Source organism: Amia ocellicauda, chromosome 3 (assembly GCF_036373705.1).
Source record: "Amia ocellicauda isolate fAmiCal2 chromosome 3, fAmiCal2.hap1, whole genome shotgun sequence".
NCBI lineage: Eukaryota > Metazoa > Chordata > Actinopteri > Amiiformes > Amiidae > Amia > Amia ocellicauda.
Genome location: NC_089852.1, coordinates 29,826,353 through 29,846,710, shown reverse-complemented (window position 1 = coordinate 29,846,710; position 20,358 = coordinate 29,826,353). Strand labels below are relative to the sequence as shown.

At 41.0% G+C, this 20,358-nt stretch overlaps 3 protein-coding genes across 4 annotated transcripts; all 3 read right to left on the bottom strand.

The window, feature by feature from the left end:
• Positions 1-5,762: 5,762 nt before the first annotated feature.
• Positions 5,763-9,865, bottom strand: tagln3b (transgelin 3b). Its single transcript, XM_066698960.1, has 5 exons — positions 9,756-9,865; positions 8,140-8,321; positions 7,426-7,600; positions 7,033-7,135; positions 5,763-6,399 (listed from the first exon to the last, which is right to left on the bottom strand). Exons 2-5 carry the CDS (start codon positions 8,317-8,319, stop codon positions 6,258-6,260), a joined length of 600 nt encoding a protein of 199 aa, XP_066555057.1. The 5' UTR covers positions 8,320-8,321; positions 9,756-9,865; the 3' UTR covers positions 5,763-6,257.
• A 694-nt stretch (positions 9,866-10,559) lies between these two features.
• LOC136746458 (uncharacterized protein C3orf85) lies at positions 10,560-13,166 on the bottom strand. Its single transcript, XM_066698961.1, has 4 exons — positions 12,937-13,166; positions 12,445-12,584; positions 11,448-11,533; positions 10,560-11,183 (listed from the first exon to the last, which is right to left on the bottom strand). Exons 1-4 carry the CDS (start codon positions 12,983-12,985, stop codon positions 11,108-11,110), a joined length of 351 nt encoding a protein of 116 aa, XP_066555058.1. The 5' UTR covers positions 12,986-13,166; the 3' UTR covers positions 10,560-11,107.
• Positions 13,167-16,342: 3,176 nt separating this feature from the next.
• Positions 16,343-19,993, bottom strand: abhd10b (abhydrolase domain containing 10, depalmitoylase b). Of its 2 annotated transcripts, XM_066698959.1 has the most exons (6): positions 19,570-19,801; positions 19,119-19,162; positions 18,541-18,724; positions 17,736-17,847; positions 17,277-17,414; positions 16,343-17,149 (listed from the first exon to the last, which is right to left on the bottom strand). In XM_066698959.1, exons 2-6 carry the CDS (start codon positions 19,159-19,161, stop codon positions 16,808-16,810), a joined length of 819 nt encoding a protein of 272 aa, XP_066555056.1. In that variant the 5' UTR covers position 19,162; positions 19,570-19,801; the 3' UTR covers positions 16,343-16,807. The 2 variants fall into 2 exon arrangements, with proteins under 2 accessions (XP_066555056.1, XP_066555055.1); XM_066698958.1 differs by lacking the exons at positions 19,119-19,162; positions 19,570-19,801 and adding an exon at positions 19,862-19,993.
• Between the last annotated feature and the right edge of the window lie 365 nt (positions 19,994-20,358).

Here is a 20,358-nt window from a genome sequence, read left to right as displayed (position 1 = left end):
TCGACCGGCGCCTCCTCTTCCCTTTCCTCTTCCCATTTCTGTGCTTCCGCCGTGCTCTGGCCTTTGACAGCTTGGCATCCACGGTCGCCACTTCCACAGACACGTCGGTCACCTGAAACCCAGTGGAGTGTCACCCAGCTCTGCAATCCCAAAGCCAGTCAGGAAGGTTTCAACAACATGGCTGCTGGAGCCTGTAAACCATGCTACACTATGCCATTTCCACAGACAGACAGAAAAAGAAAGGGAAAAAGCAGGCAGATGGAGAGTGAGGGTCAGCCCTGTCTAGTTTACTACATTGAGGAGGAAATTAACCCAGTTGCTGCCTCGCACAGACTGCATGCTTATAACACACGTTACATACATAAATCTTGTAACACAAGCTCTTGCTTTACAGTTAATGTGTATTACATTACAGAGAACTTTAATAATGGATGTGGTGTCATTCCATCCCTCCGCTATAGTTAAGCCTCTGCAGAATGATGGTCTCAGCTGTATCGGATTTTCGGTCTCCCCAAACTTTCAGACGGATGCTCACTGTAAGTATGTCATTGATTAACAGTAAGTATTCCCTGAACAGAGAAACACAAAACAAACCCCTCTAACACAGTGTGGTCAGTTTCATAGTGCTACACAGACAGGCCAGTTATTCACTAACATATAAAACGATCAACTTATGTATTTATGTTTAGTTGTTGTTGTTGTTGTTGGTATTTTCAGTTTTGGTTGAAGTTCTTACTCATTAATATCTTACTGTTCTGCCCTAGACTCTGCAATGACTTAGAAGAGAACCTAGAAGAGAAATACGCTCAACAGTCTTCCTAACTTCTTCTAACTTCTTTTAACTGTCTGGACTTGCTTTGAATAAATACTGAATAAAACAGACCAGGTTTCTAGTTTTTACTTGTAACATACTGTAACCCAGAGATTACATCACCAATTAGGGGGTGATTGTGAAGTGTTACAGTAAGAAGTCGAACAGAGATGAGTCATGTTAAATGATCTAGTATTAAACGACATATGTCATATTTTGGGATTCTATTTATTTGTTTGTTTGTTTCTATTAAAGACTTGTAGCTTTGTTTCAAATCAACACAAATTAAGACCAGACATGCCCACACTGCGCATTATGTTTTAGATTAGAGTAGAGGAGACGGTTGATGGTTTAGATACTCACACAGACATTGTCCCCGATGGTGCTGATACTGACACTGGCATTGTCCCCAGCGGGGCTCGGGCTGTGCCCCTCGGTTTCCGTGCCCATCCTGGGGCGCCGCTGCCTCGCTGCAGGGTATCGGTAGGTCGCTTTAGGCGGGGGGAAGAGGAGCCGTACACAAGCCAGACATAATCCCATCGCACCGGCCGAGCACGACGTTTGCCGGGGTGTTTTCTGAGCTGTTGTCAGTGGAGTATCGGTTTCTAAAGCAGGAGGTACCTGTAACCCTATAGTGCCCTGGAAGAGAGCATTACTGTCATCAGAGGTCAGGTCGGTATCCAGGCTCTTGCTCAAGGCACTCTGCGTGAGGGCATACATTACATTTTATATTTTATAATATATCTTGATAAAGACACTTAGTCCGTACAATACAGCCGAGCTGCCTGTGCTTCTCCATGCACACAGCGGGTTCTGGACCACAGCTTTGGAGACTAATGTCGGATCTCATGGAGAAAACCACCTTCTACCCTAATTCCCTACTGTACAGCTACCAGCTCCTTGCTATTGCCTACTTTCTCTGCTACGTAGTTGTGGCAAAGCTGTTGATAATCATGACACACACACACACACACACACACATTAAGTGACAAATTAATTTCATAGATTTCATCAGCAAACTCCATAAAGTTCCTGCAGACCCAGTAAACCCATGTAGTGCTCATTTTGTATTATTATATATGTGTGAACTTTATTTGTGTTGTATTTCATTTTGTAGTTGTGTTATTTGCTACGTGTGCTATTATTACCAACAGGTATTTGTATACCTATTATAGGTACCCTTATTATAGGTTTTTTTTCCGAATTGTGGTTGTTCCCATTACACAATGAGAATGGTTTGTGCACCTTATTGAAGAGTCTCACAGACCCCAAATTATCATACAATCCCATAACATAAGGTGACACCTGTAATCAATTAATTCTCGTATATTTTCGTGTCTGTGCCAGCCGTTGACAATACATCAAGACTACCATCATCAGCAGTGCACCATGCTATAACATTTGAGCATTCATACGTATACAATAACAAGCTGACAGCATTTAAAAACCCGCCCGCAAACTTTACACTCGACTCAAGCGGGAGAGATGCTGTGGTTCTGAACTGGTGGGATATAAGAGCAAATCAGTCCCCACAAGGGGGCGCCGTTTCAGCAAACGTGTAACTGAGTGACATAATGAATGAAAAAACAGAACTGGGCATTATTTCAGTACAACCGAGTGCACAGTGGCTTCTCTGTGTTAAATTATATTAATGTTTTACTCAATGTAGAAAAAGTGCCGAAAGAGCGAACTGGTGCAGAAGCCATGCTGACATGGGCCTGTGCTGGCAGTACTTGTGAGTACAGTGTGGTTGCCCTTCAGTCCTCTGTGCAAACATCAGATTTCAAGCATTAGACAGCCAACATGTTTTTCATTCATATTAAAGTTGACTGTTTGCATTGTCGTGATTAGTTCCTTTAACCGGCTCTACATTGCGTGTCTTATCGGACAGGTCCATTATGGCATGGATTGTCTTATCGGACATATGCAATTTAATGGTTATTTAATTGACAAGTGCATTTGTAACTGACGTATTGTTTCTAGTGAATTGGGAACATATTAAATCATCCATTTCTGGCATTAGAGAGAAAAAAAACTGCATGCGTCGTACATCCGCCTAAATGTATATGTAATTATCACGTCTTCAGTTTCCAAATACTCCCTTACCTGTCTATCCATTTACATTCAGTTTTACATTCAGAATACAGCACTCAAAAACCTCCTAGTCATTTTAAGCTGAAGTTTACAGCATTTCTTCAGAATAATGGTACACAAAATAATTATATATATATATATATATATATATATATATATATATATATATATATATATATATATATATATATATATATATATATATATATATGTGACATACAAACTACTCTATGTCTGTTTCCTGTCATGTCATGAGCAACAGGCTGTCTGGTACTGACTCTGGGACTAACAATTTTATTACAAATACATTTATATTAGGAAATAAACCAAGCTTTTTTTTTGTTTGTTAATTGTATAATTGGATATATAATACACTATCCAAAAGATTAATGTTTACACAATGTAAAGTTATGGGACAGATTTATCCTGGACTCCCTGTCATGTTTGTAATTCTCAGGGGATTCGTTTCCAGTCTCTCTTCTGAATAGAGTTATCTCTATCAGAAGTTACAAGAAACCACATGTCTAGGCTGTCATATTCAATTTTCAGTCATCAGTTTACAATCGTGTTTCAAACAAAACAATAAAAAAAAACACATTCAATTTAGCCTGTGGGTAAATCTATGTTAATCAGATTAAAATTAAGCATTTACCTTGGAATAAATAATACATACAGTTAGGTACATAAATATTTGGGCAGTGACACAATTGTCATAATTTTGGCTCTGTACAACACCACAATGGATTTGAAAGGAAACAATATGTGATTTAAGTGTAGACTATCATCTTTAATGTGAGGGTAGTTACATCCAAACTGGGTGAACGGTGTAGGAATTACTATAGTAGAGCAGAGAGGGCTTCAACATATTTTAAAATGCAGATCAGTAAGGCTTGGATGGAGTTGCATATCAAGATACATTTTGTAATTGAATGGGAGATGTATTATTTAATATACAGTACATGAAGACGCTATATGCTGAAATACCTAATTAAAAATGTGTCCAGATGCCTGTGAGTGATAGCATCTCTGTGAATGGCAGTTCTCCAAGAGACAGTTTAATAGGGCGGACAGTGATAGATGTGCCGGTTGATAAATGCTAATTCATGCAGCCTTGTCACATTCAGTTTTCCTCATCGATAAGCCAGGCCATAATACCTTATTGGCACCATAAACAAAAACATTGCTTTAATGGAAAGGAAAGCTGTCCGAATCCCCTGTGACCTTTTCACTAAGCGCTTTGGTTCGCTTCTCCCGATTTGTTGTCTTCGCCTAATGAATGAGTTTCTCTGTATGAGGGCAGTATTAAGAGGAAGAGATACAGAGAAGATAGATCAAAACCTTTCTGGTTAATTCCTCTTTGCCTCAAAGATATGTTTTTCCCAATTTCTATTTTGTATCTGAAATTAAATTATAGTCCAGTCCGAATCAAATAATTGACAATTATAATAAATTACAAACTTGTACCCAGTCACTATGTGTCTCATTGTCAGAGTACAAGTTTTAATACTTATACATACAAAAATACAATAGGTACAGGTGAAAGTTTGTATCGTTACCTGCGTTTATAATTTCACCATCTCCAGCCAGGCTTGGTCAGCACCCTGCAGGATAAAAGCCTCCCAGAGAGTCCTCCCCATGCTTTCATCTTCAGCTCTTCTGCGTCTGGTGGGAGAAGGGTGGATATTAAATATTACAACATCTGTTTTTGAACATTAGCTGCAATATAAGTCATATTCAGATATAAACCTATTCCATCTAACTTTAAAACACTTGCAACCATCCCTTTAACTCTGGGAAAAAAAAAAAAAACATCTGTCAGTGGTTTATTACATTGCCCTCCATTCACATAACCGAAATGAGTTCAGGGTTTGACTGGACAGCAGTTTGTTTGAAGTGAATTGTTTAATTATACAGCTGCCAAGAAACAAATCACGCTGAGTGTCGGGGGCTGTGAGGCTGCACATCCACACTCACTCACTCCTGGAGGGCTACAGGCTCGGGGAGTGTATTGCGCCGGACGCACTCCCAGTGCCCGGCCTGAAAAACAAACACACACAAACTAAAACAGAATAGAACCAAACCAACAGAGAAAACATGAGTGGATTCCCTTTGTGTCCTTGGAAGGCAGTGCTTTATATATCGCAGTATTGAATTACAGGTTCCCCTGGGACGGAGAGTCAGAGTGGTTCTATTGGATTGTACAGAGCCACCCTTCACAGCAGATGAGCTCCTCCTGACCCCAACCCCTCGTCATACATAATGCATCCTGACAGGTCTCCCCAGAGCTCATTTTGTCACTGAATATTGATATGAAACATAAAAACTATATGACGAAAAGCTTTAAAAATAACACGCTATTAATCCTTAGCTTTAGTGTTCACGCACACACACATGTATCCTCAGGTCAATGCCGATGTCCCCTGCTCTGCACTAATGTGACTCATTCTTCATTGGCTGGTGTTACGCCACAGAACACTCAGTCACTATTATTGTGTGTGTATATATTTAAATATTATATATATATATATATATATACACCAAGTAAATGACATCCTGTATATGAATCAGTAAAAGTGTAATACTAAATAATATATGTCTTGGAGTGCTGTCTAAAATTCTCAGTTTACTCAGTGAATATAATTCCCTATAGGAAGTGAAGATTAAATGTTATGATAGTGCTTTGATTAACAGCTTATTACATTCCCATGCTGTTGGCATATCAGTGTGTAGCCTTCAGGACAGTTACAGTGTTGTAGAGATATGAACCGTTAAGGGTTAAGTCACAGAGTCAGAGAGATTTCTTATTTCCTAAAACACACTTTCCAAATCAGCAAAGGTTCACAAAAAAGCTTCTACGTTTGCTTCAAAAAAAGAAAATGTTTAATTTCGAAATGAACATAATTGTACAACGGAGGAACAGACATCCTGAACCCGGGTTAATGGATTAGCCTTGACATTTTATTCCAACAGACAATAGCATTTAAACACAGAAAAGTACATGACAATGTGACAGTGGTAATATTGAATAAACTCACTATAAAGTTAAATAAAGATAAAAATGACCAAAATACATTAATAAATAAATATAAATATTTATACAGTCATTTTGTGACACATTGTTTTCTACAGCACACTCCCTTCTCACTCATAGCACTGTATTTAACATTTCAACATTTGGTTACAATGCAGTCTTGGGGGTTGTCTGTGTGAAGCACTTCCTGCCAGGCTTGATGGTCGTTTGAGGAACTGATTTCCAAGGCTGTCAGGTCAAGCTTCTTTATGCGCAGTTGCTGCAGCCCCCCGTCCCAGAGACTGAGATAACGCCATGCGTCTGCCTGCGCCAGGTCTCTGGTCACATGATCTGCCGGGGCATGCCATACCCCGTCATGCCCGACTGAGATGCCCCACGGTTGCTGCCCATCTGCAGGCCAATCAGGCTCTGCCCCTGGCGTAGCTGCTCCTCGGAGAACTCCCGCCGATTGCCCTGCGCCTTCCTGTGGACAGAGGAGAGGTGAATGTCTCTTTCATGGACAACGCTGGCACTTTCACACACCTTTCATCCTGCTCCCAAAACACAGAGCCATCCTTCACGGCAACTACACTGGGAAATAAGACAGGTCTGAGGGAGGCTCTGCAACTCTCCCTAGCCAGGCCTGGATTCAGATTGTGTCTCTGGTTTAGTCTGAAGGGGCTATGATTTGGATTTACGATTGGGAATTCTATGTCATTACATTTGATGACGTTACATTCAATTAGATGTAGTCCCAGAGGACATCCCGGAATATTAAAAAGGTCAGATAACTGCAAATGTAGGCTTTCCCATTACAGGAATACTTCAGATGAATTATACAGCTCATTATGTGTAAGTACAGCTTTTTGTGGGCACTTGACAGAAATTTGGATACAGAGCACAAAGATCCGCACTCACAGCCAGACCCACAGGCCTTCTCCTGCAGTGGCCTTCCTGTCAGCTCAAGATAACTAACACAGCGTATGTGAGGCTGGAGTCCACTGTTACAGTAATAGATGGTACTATAGCGGGGGTAACTACAAAGTCATTGGGAGAAGAACACAGTGGCACAGGGGTAGTGCTGGGCTATATGGAAACATTGTGATGCCTGTCTTACCTATGGAACCAGTTGCGATCTCCCCGATAATATCCATCGTCCTTCGTCACGGCCACGCTGCCCAGTGCCATAAGAGTCCTCTGCACTGCTGCCATGTCTTTACCTGAGAGAGAGAGGGCAGTGTAGCTACAGCACCTTGACAAACACCCTCTGTGTAGCTCAGCACCCCTCTGAAGCAATGCAGTGATATACAAATACTTGGAACCGAGATACTCACAGCTCTACAACATTTATTATTTATGTATTTTTACATCTAAAATGCTTTTTAAATGTGGACAGAGATTCAGAATGTCTCTGTACAAAATCAATTACCCAACAAAATGAGCACACTCAACCTTTGTGTGTGTTTTTCTTAAGCCGACCCTGCTTGGTGGGAGAGTCTGATTGGCATACCTTCCCATAAATCCACAGTCTGGAAAATGTCTGTTGTAATAACTCCATAGGCCTCGGCCGCCTTCAGGAACTGGGAAATCTTCTCCATCTGCTTGAAGGCCATCTGTGTCTCTGGAATCTTCTTGATGGGTTCCTTACCTCGGGGGTAAAGACTATTTATCAGCCTGCAGAGCATCTTAAGACAGAGGAAAACCAGAGAGTACAATGAACAAGAAGTGCTCAGCCAGAGCCCATCAGCATTAGCTGGTACTCCACACTTGGCACCACCATGACCACAAAGGCCTGCACATTGATTACTTTCATTAAGGGCTGTGTTTTCTCAAATCATTTCAATACTGAATACTGTAACATTACAGCCTTGAATGGAGGTATTATACAAGTATTTTTCTCATGGCTGGTTAACTGGATAACAAGTATTAATTGCCACTTTAATTGGAAAAACACAGTAAGTAAATAATAACTTGTGGAGGCTTGCAGTAATCATATTGGATTAGTAATGGTAGTAGTACTAGTCTAGATGAAACAGTAATAGTGCTAACTATAAAAGTATTATTCCTCATCCATGTTGCTCTCCAGTTGATTCAGATGATGGAAAAAAAATGCCTTGCTGTCATATTATACTAGATTTATATACACATTTCTCAATTAATTTTTCTTAAACTGTAGCCAGTTGTAAGTATAAATAATAGCATAATGCACAATTGAGGCTCCTACCGTGCCGTCCATCAGCCAGTTCTGGAAGTTGGTTTTTCCTGGCTGGGGACGCTCTACATTGCCACCACACTGGGCTATAATCCAATCTACCAGTCGGCTCTCCAGTTCGGTGTCATACTTCTGATCAATCTTCTCCTGTACCTCTCGGCTCAGGCCATAGCTGGGTCCTCTGTTAGCCATTACTGAAACACAACAGTGGCACAGTGTCTTCAGGGCTGCCTAACAGAGGTTTCAGCGCCCTCTCTACAGGGAGCAACTTACTGCAAATTCACAAACTTCCAAATGGCTATAGACACAAAAACATTAGCTGCACTGTAAATAGATAGTTAAATACATTCATACTTACAATAGATGTTTGTGCAATCAAAACATTTTATTTGCACTTTGAATTTTTAAAAACTGTGTCTGAAGAAGGAACATGACAGTTACAGGGCAGCATATTTTAGAAAATGATCCCCCACAATCTAAGTACAGATGTTGCCCTAAAACGGTCTGATGTTCGTGAGTAATTGATACTATTACAGCAGCAGGACAGAGGCAATCTACAGTCTCCCAAGGGTATTATTAGATCTACCATTAGCCAGCATCGGGGTGTGGTCCTTTTCAGCCAGCCCAGGACTGTGGACTGGAGAGAAACACCTCACATATATATTATACTGTATATATATATATATATATATATATATATATATATATATATAAGAAATGTTTATGAATTTAATATAATGAAACTTGGTCTTTGCAAAATGTCAAGTAAGTAATAGTAATATCTTTCGGGGATTTAAATTATTTAACCTCATGACAGAAATATAATCAGAGCGTTTAGGAGTGGTTTCTCTTTCTTTCTCTCACTTTCTTGGTAACAACAGACCTACACAGTAAACCGAATTAACCTAGGAGCACATTTAGATAATAATAATAATAGTAGTAGTAGTCAGAGGATGACAAGGAGTATAAGAATAAAATCTAATCGCAGTTCCAATTTTAAATGGCTGTTCCGATTCCCTGTACTAAAGGTTAAATATAGATAACAACGAATTATTATTAATATTGTTAAAATCACAATAATCATCATCATCAACATCATATAATAAACAACTGACACAGGCAGAAAACGTCGTCAGAGCAACCCTCTTGGAGTGGTTCCTCTCAGAGCGAATAAACGATGCGACATGTTTTCCTCCATCGTAACTGCGTGGGAAAGTATAGTGGATAAGTTTCCGCATACATCTGATAAAAGCACAACAGATGAATACTGAAAAACGGAGTGACTTCAGCCTGGCGAAGCTGCAGCCTCCCCCACACACGCCCGGTCCACACTGGACACTGTCCGCACGTCTGACCGCAGGGGCCGAACGGACAGAAGGGCTGCAGTCACTGAGGATCCTGCAACAGCATCCTGCGCAACATCGGCTTGAATAATTGCAAAGCGAACAAACACAAAACTACAGAAGAGTGCTACATAATAAAGCCAATAACTTTAAAGACTGAAAAACAACAGCATTTATTTAGGCATGTTTAAAGTTGTGCCATATACATGCACGCGTCACTTTTTATTTTTGAGCCACAGTAATAATGACAGCTCTAACGAATGCACTGTGCCGGCTCGTACTCACTGCAGCTGTGGATGTGCGGCTTGACACAACGATGTTTGCAAATCCAATCCCTCCCGTCCGCCGCCTCTTGCTCCTGGAGGTGCTGAAAGGCTGGACAGCGGCTGTGCGGTAATAAGGGCTGCGCGGGGGGCGGGGCGTGCGCCGCGGGGCGGGGCCCGGAATGGCGTCATTCTTGATCCCCATGCAGTGCAGTATTATTATAATTATTAATCATTTTTATTTTGATATTCATTTATATATTTGTATTGCTATTATATTTGTTTGTGAGAAATTACACCTTAACATTAGTATATGGGGTACATACAGTCTACAGTCTTGATTCCTCAGAGTTGCAATAGCAGCTGAGCGTTGTGCTGAAAGTGGCTGTTCACTGCAAGCTTATAACAAGACAGCAGGACAGCTAGGGGACTGTGCAGCGCCAGTGTGTGTTGTTCTTTAGCATCGATTAATGCTTTTTATTAAACCTTTATTCCTCTGACATGAGTGAATTAACGATGCTGTTATTGTTATTGATGTTGTTCTACTTCTGATTAATACTAATATATTTTTATTTAAAAACATTCATATTTTGTTTTGAACTTTATTCATGCATGATCAACAGTACGGTACACACTTAACACTATGTAGAAAACACACCACATGAAGTGGAGAGTCCGATGTGTCCAGAAGTGTCACTGTCAGGACAGCAGCGGCAGGGGGGTGACACTGAGGTTAAAAAGCACCACAAACGTGAAATAAAAATATAAACATATATTACCATAATCAGAACTAATGGAGAGCCTGACAGACTGACAGAGACTGACACTGCAGAAATGCAATTTATTGTTTCTATATTGACAAGCCTAGAGTATAAAAAATATTGAAGAACATGACATTATATTAACTGTATTTTGCATTCTTCATTTGAAACAATATTATTCTGTGATCCATTCATGTGAATACAAAGCTGTACATTAAATGACACTTTTTGGTCAATTAAATATTTTCAGATTGTGATGAACAACAATCCAGCCAAGAGAGAACTATATATATTCCACACACCGGTGTTTAAATGTTTGACTGTTGCTCCACAGAAATGAATGCAGCTGCAGTCAAAGGTTTACACACCCCGTGTTTTAATCACGACTTTGTATGGAATGGATGGTATGAATACACTTCACTACATATTATATTGCATAATATAAGAAAGCCCTTGATGTCCTACCAAGAATAGCACCAATAATCTATGGCTGATCTGGACCCAGGCAGGGCAGTTTGTTGAAGCAGCCTGCACTGTATTTGACTGGGTGACCTGGCTGCTCTATGCCACCCTGGCTGCGGGGCATCTACCACGATCCTGCTGTCCTGGGGGCTCAGTGCTGGCCTGCCTGGTCGTGAAGGTGCTCCCCTGTGCTGCGCAGCATGTCCATATACACCTTGTTATTCTCTCTGTGAAAACAAAACAGGCTGTCTGACACCTCTGATTCTCTGAGCTGTTATCCCGAGGGCTTCAGTTTGAGACCAGCAACACTCACAGCTGCCAGCGTACCTGTTCAACTGAATAGACTCAGGAAGCCTCAGGAAGTATCTGGATATATCCGTTCCTCTGTCCAACATCGTAGGCTGAAATCTCAAAAGCACTTTCATATTCTCTATCCAGTTTATACAAAAATATTGCTGTTTTAACTTAAAGCTGAGAGGATTTGGACTTACATGGCAACAGATGGATCAAACATCATGTAACCCATGTCCATATAGTACTGTGCGTTGGTCCGGAGTGATGTCCAGTATTCAGTAGCCTAAAATACAGAGAAGGAGCACATAACCTGCTGTTGTTCTGCAATCCACAGTAAAACAATACAAGGGTTTTAAGCTCTCAAATAACTGAAGGGTAATAAAAATGTATTAAATAAAAATTGCAATGGCTTGGTTGGATAATTGTCCCTTGTAACAGCAATCCTAAATTAATTCAGGTGTAAGCAATCACCTTCCAGATCACACACCAAGTTTATCTTTGATAAACTGTAGTGATTCAAATGATTTGTGGATAAATTCAGCAGTTCCTGTAGCAAAGACTCAACCATGAACATGAAAGAACTTTCAAAATAACTCTGGGACAAAGTTGTTGAAAGCACAGATCAGGGGATGGGTATAAAAACTATCAAAGGGCAAGTGCGGCCAAGACAATTATTAAGAAGTGGAAGGTGTAGGGCACCACAAGACCCTGCCTCGATCATGCTGCCCCTCCAAACTGGATGACAGAGACTAAGAGGTCAAGTGTGATACAGACTTTTATGGCCAAGACTGGTCAAAGTGTACATGTGACAACACTCCACAATCCACACATCTGGCCTGTATGGTATGGTGACAAGAATGAAGCCATTACTCAAGAAAGCCCACCTGAAACACCCAGGAGCTTCTGTAGCCATGTGGCAAATTCTGTTTTGTGGTCTTACGAAACTAAAAGGGAACTGGATTTACGCTGAAGTTTTTGCCCAGTAATGCCACTAGCATTAGTTGGTTGTCTGGAGGACATAATAGGGAGAATAAAATTGTACCTTTGCTTACATATATCATTCTAAGCTTAACATTTGCCAGTACAATACTGAGACACCGCATCTAAGAATGACCTACGCTCTGGTCTGGTTGTATTACTTCCCAGTTTTGTGTCAGTGTGTAGCAGTTTGAGGCAGTGTGGCAGTGCACTGACCTGCTCTTGGACAGTGTATCCCCACTGGTTGTGTGCATGGTACGGGTCCCAGTAGCCATCTTGTGAATACTGCGCCTGTCTCTTCAGTCGGATGAACTGATTAGCATCCTCCTCCTTCATAAATGGAGCACTGGACACTCCTGTATTTACAGCACAAAATAAAAAATTAAAAACATCAGCTGATTTTATGAAGTATGAATGTAGTGAAAATATGGTGAAATAGTGAAACTTTCTGGAAAGTTGTTTCACCAAGTCAATAGGTAATTCATACCACCAGCAAATAGTATATTTAAAACTTAAAAAATATACAACAGGATAAAATAAGTACCTACTTTTTAAATTATTCACCACTTAAAATAAACATTTATATTATTTTGGTAATGTTTCTCCTAACCTTGCATATGTTTTGTTGGGGGTTGCTTTTCATGAGCAAAAAGTGCTTCCCTCCCCTCAGTCACACACAATCCCAGCCACACAAGTAGAGGGTCTTACCACACAGGAGCCCCGCCAAAAGCACCACCTGGCACGGCTTCGCACACATGGTCCTTCCAGAGTCAAGGCAATCCTCCTCAGTCTTCACACTTTTTCAGAATATATGAGGTTATTAAGAGGTTCAGTCTTACTGTTCTTACGCACAGGTATGCTGTGAGCCCAGCAGTTTCTGTACCTGTGTCCTGGCTTTCCTGACGTTGTTCAGTGTGTAATGTTGTCTGCCCTTTGGACTGAGAGGCGACAGTGTCTACGCTGGAAGTGATTACAGTTCATTTCCAACACACCGCTTCAAAAGGTCACCCGCCGCCATTAAAACCACCGCAGAACCTTTGGACCACATTGAGGCCACTGTTCCAGAAGGAGACCATGCACCACTAACCCCAGTCAAACAGGGGACAGAAACATCTAGATAGATAGTTTGTCTGCATGTGACAGTAGTTTTTGCACAATACATTTTTTAATATGCAAGTAATATATTTATAAGGGAAGTAGTATAAAATAGCTTGTAGGTTAATCAGGTTGGAAGAAGTAAAACAGCTTGGGGTAATTATAGACCTGGGGCAGAGTGTAGAGTATTTCACAGAGGTGATTACCAAGGAAGAAACTAATAACACTAATAACAGCTTAGGGAGCAATCCTAACTGATATCAAGATAGAGGAAGAAGGGAACTTCAATTGGAAAACTTAAAATAAACCAATCACCTGATGGTATATTCTCATTTGTACTCAAGCAAATTATATTTATATTGACCTCTAACTACAATATTCACACTGACTATGAAAACTGCAAATGCCACATGAAAGGCCATAAAGCTGGACCAGGGACCAGGGACAGTGTAAGGGTGTCTGTTTTTCCTAATTGATATTAATGATCTAGCCTCTGATACAGTTAGTAAACTTGTCAAATTATTAGATGACATACAGTTTCAGCAGCACAGATTATACAATGGAACTTAGACAATATTCAGTTAAGGGCTGGCACCTGACAAACATATACAATGGGATATCATTATCTCAATCTAAACAGTGTGGGAAGCAATAAAAAAGCAAATCAAATGCTTGGATATACTGTTGAAACAAAAGTTAATTGGAGATGTATATGTTTTGATTGTAATCATGGTTACTATGAGCAATAAAGCTTAAAGATTGAGCAACATGGTCAACAAGAACAGACAAAACAGAGACTCTAGCTGGTGTCGCCACTGTGCATCAGTCACAAAGGGTCAATGCCTTATCTTTGCCCTATATATTACATGCAATGTTACCTTTACTCCACTGGTCTGTGTGTATGTGTTTGTTTGTATCTCCATGTGTTCACTGTTTATGTGCCACATTTAATTTTTTAATGTAATCGATTATGAATCAATATTGTTTGATGCATCCTACAATCAAGGTTTAACTCATCTGATTCTAACAAGACTGCTCAAACACAGCATGACTATGCATCTTGCTTCCTTTCTGCTCCCCTAGAGTAAAGCAAAAGTAACCAGAAGAAACAAACAAAACACAAAAAACACTACCTGACACAGAATTACAAATATCTCATCACACAATTTGCAACATAGTTAAAATAGAGGTGCATATATCTTTGAAATAATTAGAAATTTAAAACTTACCTTCTGTCTGCTTGGATGAGACTCTCAGGGCCAGCCACCGCAACTACACAACTTGCTCTTCAATGCTGGCAGCCGAAAAACTTCACAGCAGGACGCAAGCTGGGAAAAAGGGCATTCCTACACAAGGAAGCGCGTTTTTCCAATACTGCTGAGCGAGGTGGAACACACCGGCTCTTTGTGCTCTTGGTTTGGTTCCATCTTATTTGAAAAACAAATATCAATTTGAACATTATCCAAGCAAAACCTGTATTAATAACTGGCTGTAGGATATGGCAACATTAAGAAACAATGAACCACGATTATCTAATTCTTCAGTTTTAATTACGGAAATTATGTACTTTTTGGATACAGTAATACTTTAATGAAGCAAAATGAAGCACAGAAACATGTTTTGTTACATTTTTCTAGCATCAGTAGTTGCAGTATAATATGGCAGCAAACCATTGCATTTATTTATTTTTGGGTAACAGTTTACAATAATGGGCACCAATTCTTAATGAACTGCTGTATGAATCCTAAAGGAATAACCTATGAATGCCTCATGCACTGCCAGTTCTGATGTTGATCACAAACCTAGTCTGTAATCCTATCCCTAACCTTGTTATATATGTGATTAACTAAACTCAGATGAAGTACATAAGCTATTCATGTCAATCCTGTGCTATTTATACATCAGTTCATCAATAATTGGTACCCATTATCATAAAGTGACTTTTTTGCATTGAATGACTGACATGGATGATAAAATAAATGTATGGTGATAAAAAGAAAGTATGGGAGAATAGAGAATATGGAGTCTTATATTTTATAAAAGGAAGAGCTGGAGCTCAGCATTTTGTAAGTTCATGAGCTAAACAGTTTGCAGCAGGAAACCTACTTGTCTGGCCCAACAAATATGAAAGGTTCTTTCATTTAACTTTGGTATGGAAGCAGAATTTGAAAAGGCAGTTTTTTATATGCACAGTTCCAGAATACTTTCTCCTTCAGTTTAGTGAAAACTGCACTTTGTTAGGCACATGTTCAATGTAATATGAAATATTAATAATTTCTACCAGTTTTCCATTAATATTTAACTTTTTTACATTCCTGAGCTTTTCCCATTCAAGCTAAAACTGTCATTTGTCCGTAACACAAATTACTAGAAGCAGATTCCTGACTAGTTTTTTATTGAGACTATATTATTATAACACACAACTGCACATCTAGATATAAATGCATACACGCTCAGAGAAATTAAACTATTTGCTAATGTTCCTTATAGGACCAGACAAGCATGTAGCAACAACAACTTAAAAAAAAAAAATGGTTCTTGCAATTCATGCATAAATCTATGGCAACGGTGAGAACTGACATTGTGCTGTCACAGGAAATGTGTCGGCTCCAGGTGCCAACAGACCAATAAGGTAGACATAGAAGGAGTCAATTCCTGTATACTTCAAACCTTGAGGAGAAACTTGGCAGAAAGTCAATCAGCTAGTAATTGCAGGTGAGTTGACCATTATAATTTCCTTGATATTTGCTGCCCTCTAATGGCATATTGATGATATGAGTTTGTTGTCTCTGGCACTGAGATGCACAGTCTCTGAGGGCTGAGCAAGCCGGCAGACAGTACTGGAGAACAAATCATAAATTATCAAAGATACACACCGGATATATAAACAGTTCTGCAAGGTTAATAAAACAAAGATATACCCTATAAATAATGGATCTAAAGAGGTGATCTTCGAGCACTGGCAGTCTGTACTAGCCATGGTAACCCCACACGTATCACAACAGAAAAAGGAAACCCATTCCAGGCAACATACCATGTTTATTTGAAAGTATACATAAACACCATGGCAAATTCTGTGGAACAAAGTCATAAAAATAGGCACAGGAACATGAATATAGATTTGTGTGTGTGTGTGTGTGTGTTGGTACAAAACAGTAGGAAAAATAGCTCCGGGACATGCGGGGGGGGGGGTTCTGTCATAGAAACAAAAATAGCAGCATCTTTTACATAACCTAGTGTGACTACAAACACACTGCAATTTAACTACTATCAAAAATAAAATAAAATAAAACTCCATCTGTAAGGCAAAATGGAATAGAAGGTTCAAAAAAAGCTTTTCTCTGCGTCTGTGTGTCTTTTACTTCTCGGACAGTTTTGTTTACTTTGGTGATCCCCTTTTCTTTAATTGCATAAGCGTGGCAATGAACTGCCTTCACAGTGCCCAGAAGAGAAGCCAGGAGAAGGAAGGTCGACTCCAGTCCGCTCAGGCCAGCGTGGTGAGCTTGTCGATGAGGTCGTCGATAGTGTAGACCAGCAGCTTGAGGTCGTCCTTCTCAGACATGCGGTGCGTGCCGTGTTTGCGCAGGACGACGTCCACGTCGGTGCTCAGTACACGTTCGGCCACCTGCATGGAGACGTGCCAGGGGACGTCCTGGTCCTGCATGCCGTGGATAAGCCGCACAGGGCAGGTGACAGGAATGGGGCTCTGCAGCATGCAGTGGTTCTCCGCCTCCTTAATGAACTCCAGGCGCATGTTATAGAAGCCCTCCTCACTGTGCTTGCTCACCAACTTCCACACCCCTTTCTCTTCCGTTTCTTTGCGCACCTTCAAGGGAAAGAAAAGTGTGTTCAGCTTGCAGAACATGTCCAGGAAGGAGGAAGTAAAGCCTGATAAAAAGATAGCTCTTAAGTCATATAAACCAAGTAACCATGAGACCTAATGCTCTGCTTACCTCTATAGGAAGGGATTTAAAAGCAGTGACGAAGTGATCCGTAGCACTGGCGATGCCAATAAGAGCCGCGGTCTTCTCCGGCCGAGCGATCGCGGCAAGGAGCATCAGCCAGCCGCCCATGCTAGAACCCACCAAGATCTGCAGCAAAGACAACACTCAGCTGCACTCACAACCCACCGTACCCACACGGCACCTCCCAGATGCATTCCTCACACAGCAGCAGTGGGCTGTGGGCCGCAATACAGGACAACTTTCACCTCCAGCACAAATCAGATTAGGACCAACCCTCTATTCCGTCTCTCTGAAATCTCTCTCTGTCTCCAGCTTCTTGTAGAAGTGTACACACACTAACAATTACAAACAAAACCCCCATAAGAAAAGAAAGCAAGAAACAAATACCATTGCAATAGTGTTAATAAAAGCTGGGAAGCCCCGGAGCTCTCTGGAAGCAGCCCTTACCTGTGGTCCTTCTGTGAGCTCGTCCAGCACGGTCAGCACATCCTTCTTCCACGTGCCGAGCGTACACTCTTCCCACACACCTTCCGACGCCCCACATCCCGTGTAATCAAACCTGAGAGAATCCCAGAGGGGATGGATGGCCACACCTTCATTACATTCAAACACTGGCCAGTAGAACACTGCTGTCATAAAAGAGTGACTATTTCACATTTATACTAACAGACTCCTCTAAATATGATTTTATTCAAATAACAGGTTGTTTATAGATCTCAAATTTGAAGACTATGGATATTATTAAGTTTTAAATGATTTATATTTTGATGTAGTCTTCTGCGCCTGGTCAACTCTTCAGATTGTGAGAGTCAATCTGGCATTTTACTGCAAAAACGGTATATGGTAATCCAACTGAATTAAACAAAGGTCTAACTGACACACTTGTACACATTACTGTTTATAGTAGGTCTTAAGTTACATTACTGATGGAAATCACTCAAGCTCACATTACTACAAAAGAGTAAAGCTTCACATTTATCAATCATTAAAATGCTGCACAACATCTGAGAAACAGCATGCACTCCTTAACCTATTCTAAACAGAGGTCAGAGGGTAAGCACTGAAATTCCCAATTCCTTAGTGCACAACAGCAGGGGGAGGCTTGTTCTGTAATATTTTAGGATGAATGTAATTTTTAAAAATAAGCAATTTCAATTTTACAGACAAGAAGAGTCTCCCCCAAATAACTTGCAATGGTCCATGTGAACAATTCAGGACTGTAAAACAATGGTAGAGCTCCAAGAGGAATTACCTTAAATACGAATGACCTAAAGATTTGCAGAAATCTTCCAGCGCCTCTGCCTTCTGCCCGTTCATGTTGGAGGCGAGGCCAGGCAGGAACACCACGCCGGGGCTCTTGCCTTTAATTCTCTGGTAGGCCAGCTTTGGAAGATCTGGGCGATTTAAATACTGCACTGATGACTTCTGTCTTAATCCTGACAAGGAAAAAAAGGTGTAAAATATGAGGTTCTTCGTGAGGTAGCATGGGAGGAAAATGCGCTCTCCTTCACTGCAATACAATCTCACAACTTATTGATTGTGCAGGTTCTCAAAACCTGCCTCACGTGTCAGATGACACAAAAAAAAACATACAACTAATGAAATAAAGGACTTCAGAATTGTCGGTATGGAATGATTTCTACTGGATAATTATTGAAAGTCTGTCAGCTAAGTGAAAACACTAGAATACACACATTATGAACCAAAAGCGACTGCATGTATTAATTGAGACCTTAAGCCCCATGGAGGTCAGTGTAAGGGAGGCTGTGCACAGTGGTTTGTTTAGGCTGTCCTGTGGCCTTCACACAGAGGCACTTCTCTATACTGTACCTGCTTCCCTCAGCCAGCTCCTGTGCTTCCCAACGTTTTCCATCCTGTGCAATAATAAACAAATTCACACTCAATATTGACAGCAACACCACAGCACTCGCACCTGCTGGCTGGCTTTATGTGACACGCAGATCATACTGACCGGTGGGCAACACTTACTGGCCACATGTTTACGGCAGAATCATACATCTCACGACAATGTTGATTAATCATAACAGGCGAATGGCCCAAGTCACTCATTTCAACAGAGGCCACTGCACTCCTTATCGAGAGGCGCTCATGTGTCGCCGAAAAACCTCCTCAAGAACTATTATCAAACTATAGATAACCAATAGTAATACGCGAGAGTAAAATACCAATTCGCCCTAAACCTTGAACAGAAAGAGTAATAAAACCCTGTTGCTCAAAACGATATGGAAATAGTCATCGTAAAACGCGCACAAACACAGACCTCCCTTCAGTAAATCTTCTTCCAATAAAACCAACAGAAGAGCTCGCTGAAGCTGGTAAATGATCAACCTGAGGGACCCGTAGAGAAACGACCGGCCGCTAGTCTTCACTGTCAACACGTTCACGACAGCGGTACTGCGGACGGACGGACCGTTTTACGACAATGTAAGGAAACGAAGATCTCTCCGGCCGCCCTGATGACACACCCCCGACCTCTCGCTTCATTATCCGCCACGGCTGCCCTCGCCATTCAGAGCGTGTTGAACAGGTCGCCGACACTCAGCGGGACTGACCTCCGGTGCGCCGGGGCCACAGGGGAGTAGCTCTGCCGTGGCCGCCCGCCTGCAGGACTCCCCTGCAGCAGCTCCGCATCGCCGCCGCCGCCATGCTGCTCTGAAGCTGCGGCCCAAACACCGCGAGAGTTCACGACGTTCTGCCCGAGACTGGCGGGGACGGGGAGAGACCATAGAAATAGAATCACGTAGATCTACTTTTTTCACCATAGACATACACAGACCCTTATCGCTGTTGACTTTATGTTGTAGTTGAGATATCTGGAATGTGTGCATCCCAATTATAACAGTCAATTCGAGATATCTGGAATTGAATTTGAGATATCTTGAATTGGAGTTAGTTTGAGATATATGCAGTTCAATGTAAGATATATCTCAAAATGAGATATTGAGAAAAATGTCTTGCCATACTCCTGAAAGTGCTGTTACCAACTTTAAACCCACATTTACATGCAATGTTTTGGGAATCTATGTAATGTATATATCTTAAATTAAAA

What these genes read in the sequence shown, in the direction of transcription:
- tagln3b (XM_066698960.1), bottom strand. Translation starts at nt 8,319, where the DNA reads ATGGCTAACAGAGGACCCAGCTATGGCCTGAGCCGAGAGGTACAGGAG. An exon ending in ACTGGCTGATGGACGGCACG is followed by an intron (nt 7,601 to 8,139) that starts GTAGGAGCCTCA and finishes CTCTGTCTTAAG; the next exon opens with ATGCTCTGCAGGCTGATAAA. An exon ending in GACTGTGGATTTATGGGAAG is followed by an intron (nt 7,136 to 7,425) that starts GTATGCCAATCA and finishes TCTCTCTCTCAG; the next exon opens with GTAAAGACATGGCAGCAGTG.
- LOC136746458 (XM_066698961.1), bottom strand. Translation starts at nt 12,985, where the DNA reads ATGTGTGCGAAGCCGTGCCAGGTGGTGCTTTTGGCGGGGCTCCTGTGT. An exon ending in GATACACTGTCCAAGAGCAG is followed by an intron (nt 11,534 to 12,444) that starts GTCAGTGCACTG and finishes TCTGTATTTTAG; the next exon opens with GCTACTGAATACTGGACATC. An exon ending in TTTGATCCATCTGTTGCCAT is followed by an intron (nt 11,184 to 11,447) that starts GTAAGTCCAAAT and finishes TTGTTTTCACAG; the next exon opens with AGAGAATAACAAGGTGTATA.
- abhd10b (XM_066698958.1), bottom strand. Translation starts at nt 19,955, where the DNA reads ATGGCGGCGGCGGCGATGCGGAGCTGCTGCAGGGGAGTCCTGCAGGCG. An exon ending in GTGGCCCCGGCGCACCGGAG is followed by an intron (nt 18,725 to 19,861) that starts GTCAGTCCCGCT and finishes TTTCCTTGTCAG; the next exon opens with GATTAAGACAGAAGTCATCA. An exon ending in TTAGGTCATTCGTATTTAAG is followed by an intron (nt 17,848 to 18,540) that starts GTAATTCCTCTT and finishes GGATTCTCTCAG; the next exon opens with GTTTGATTACACGGGATGTG.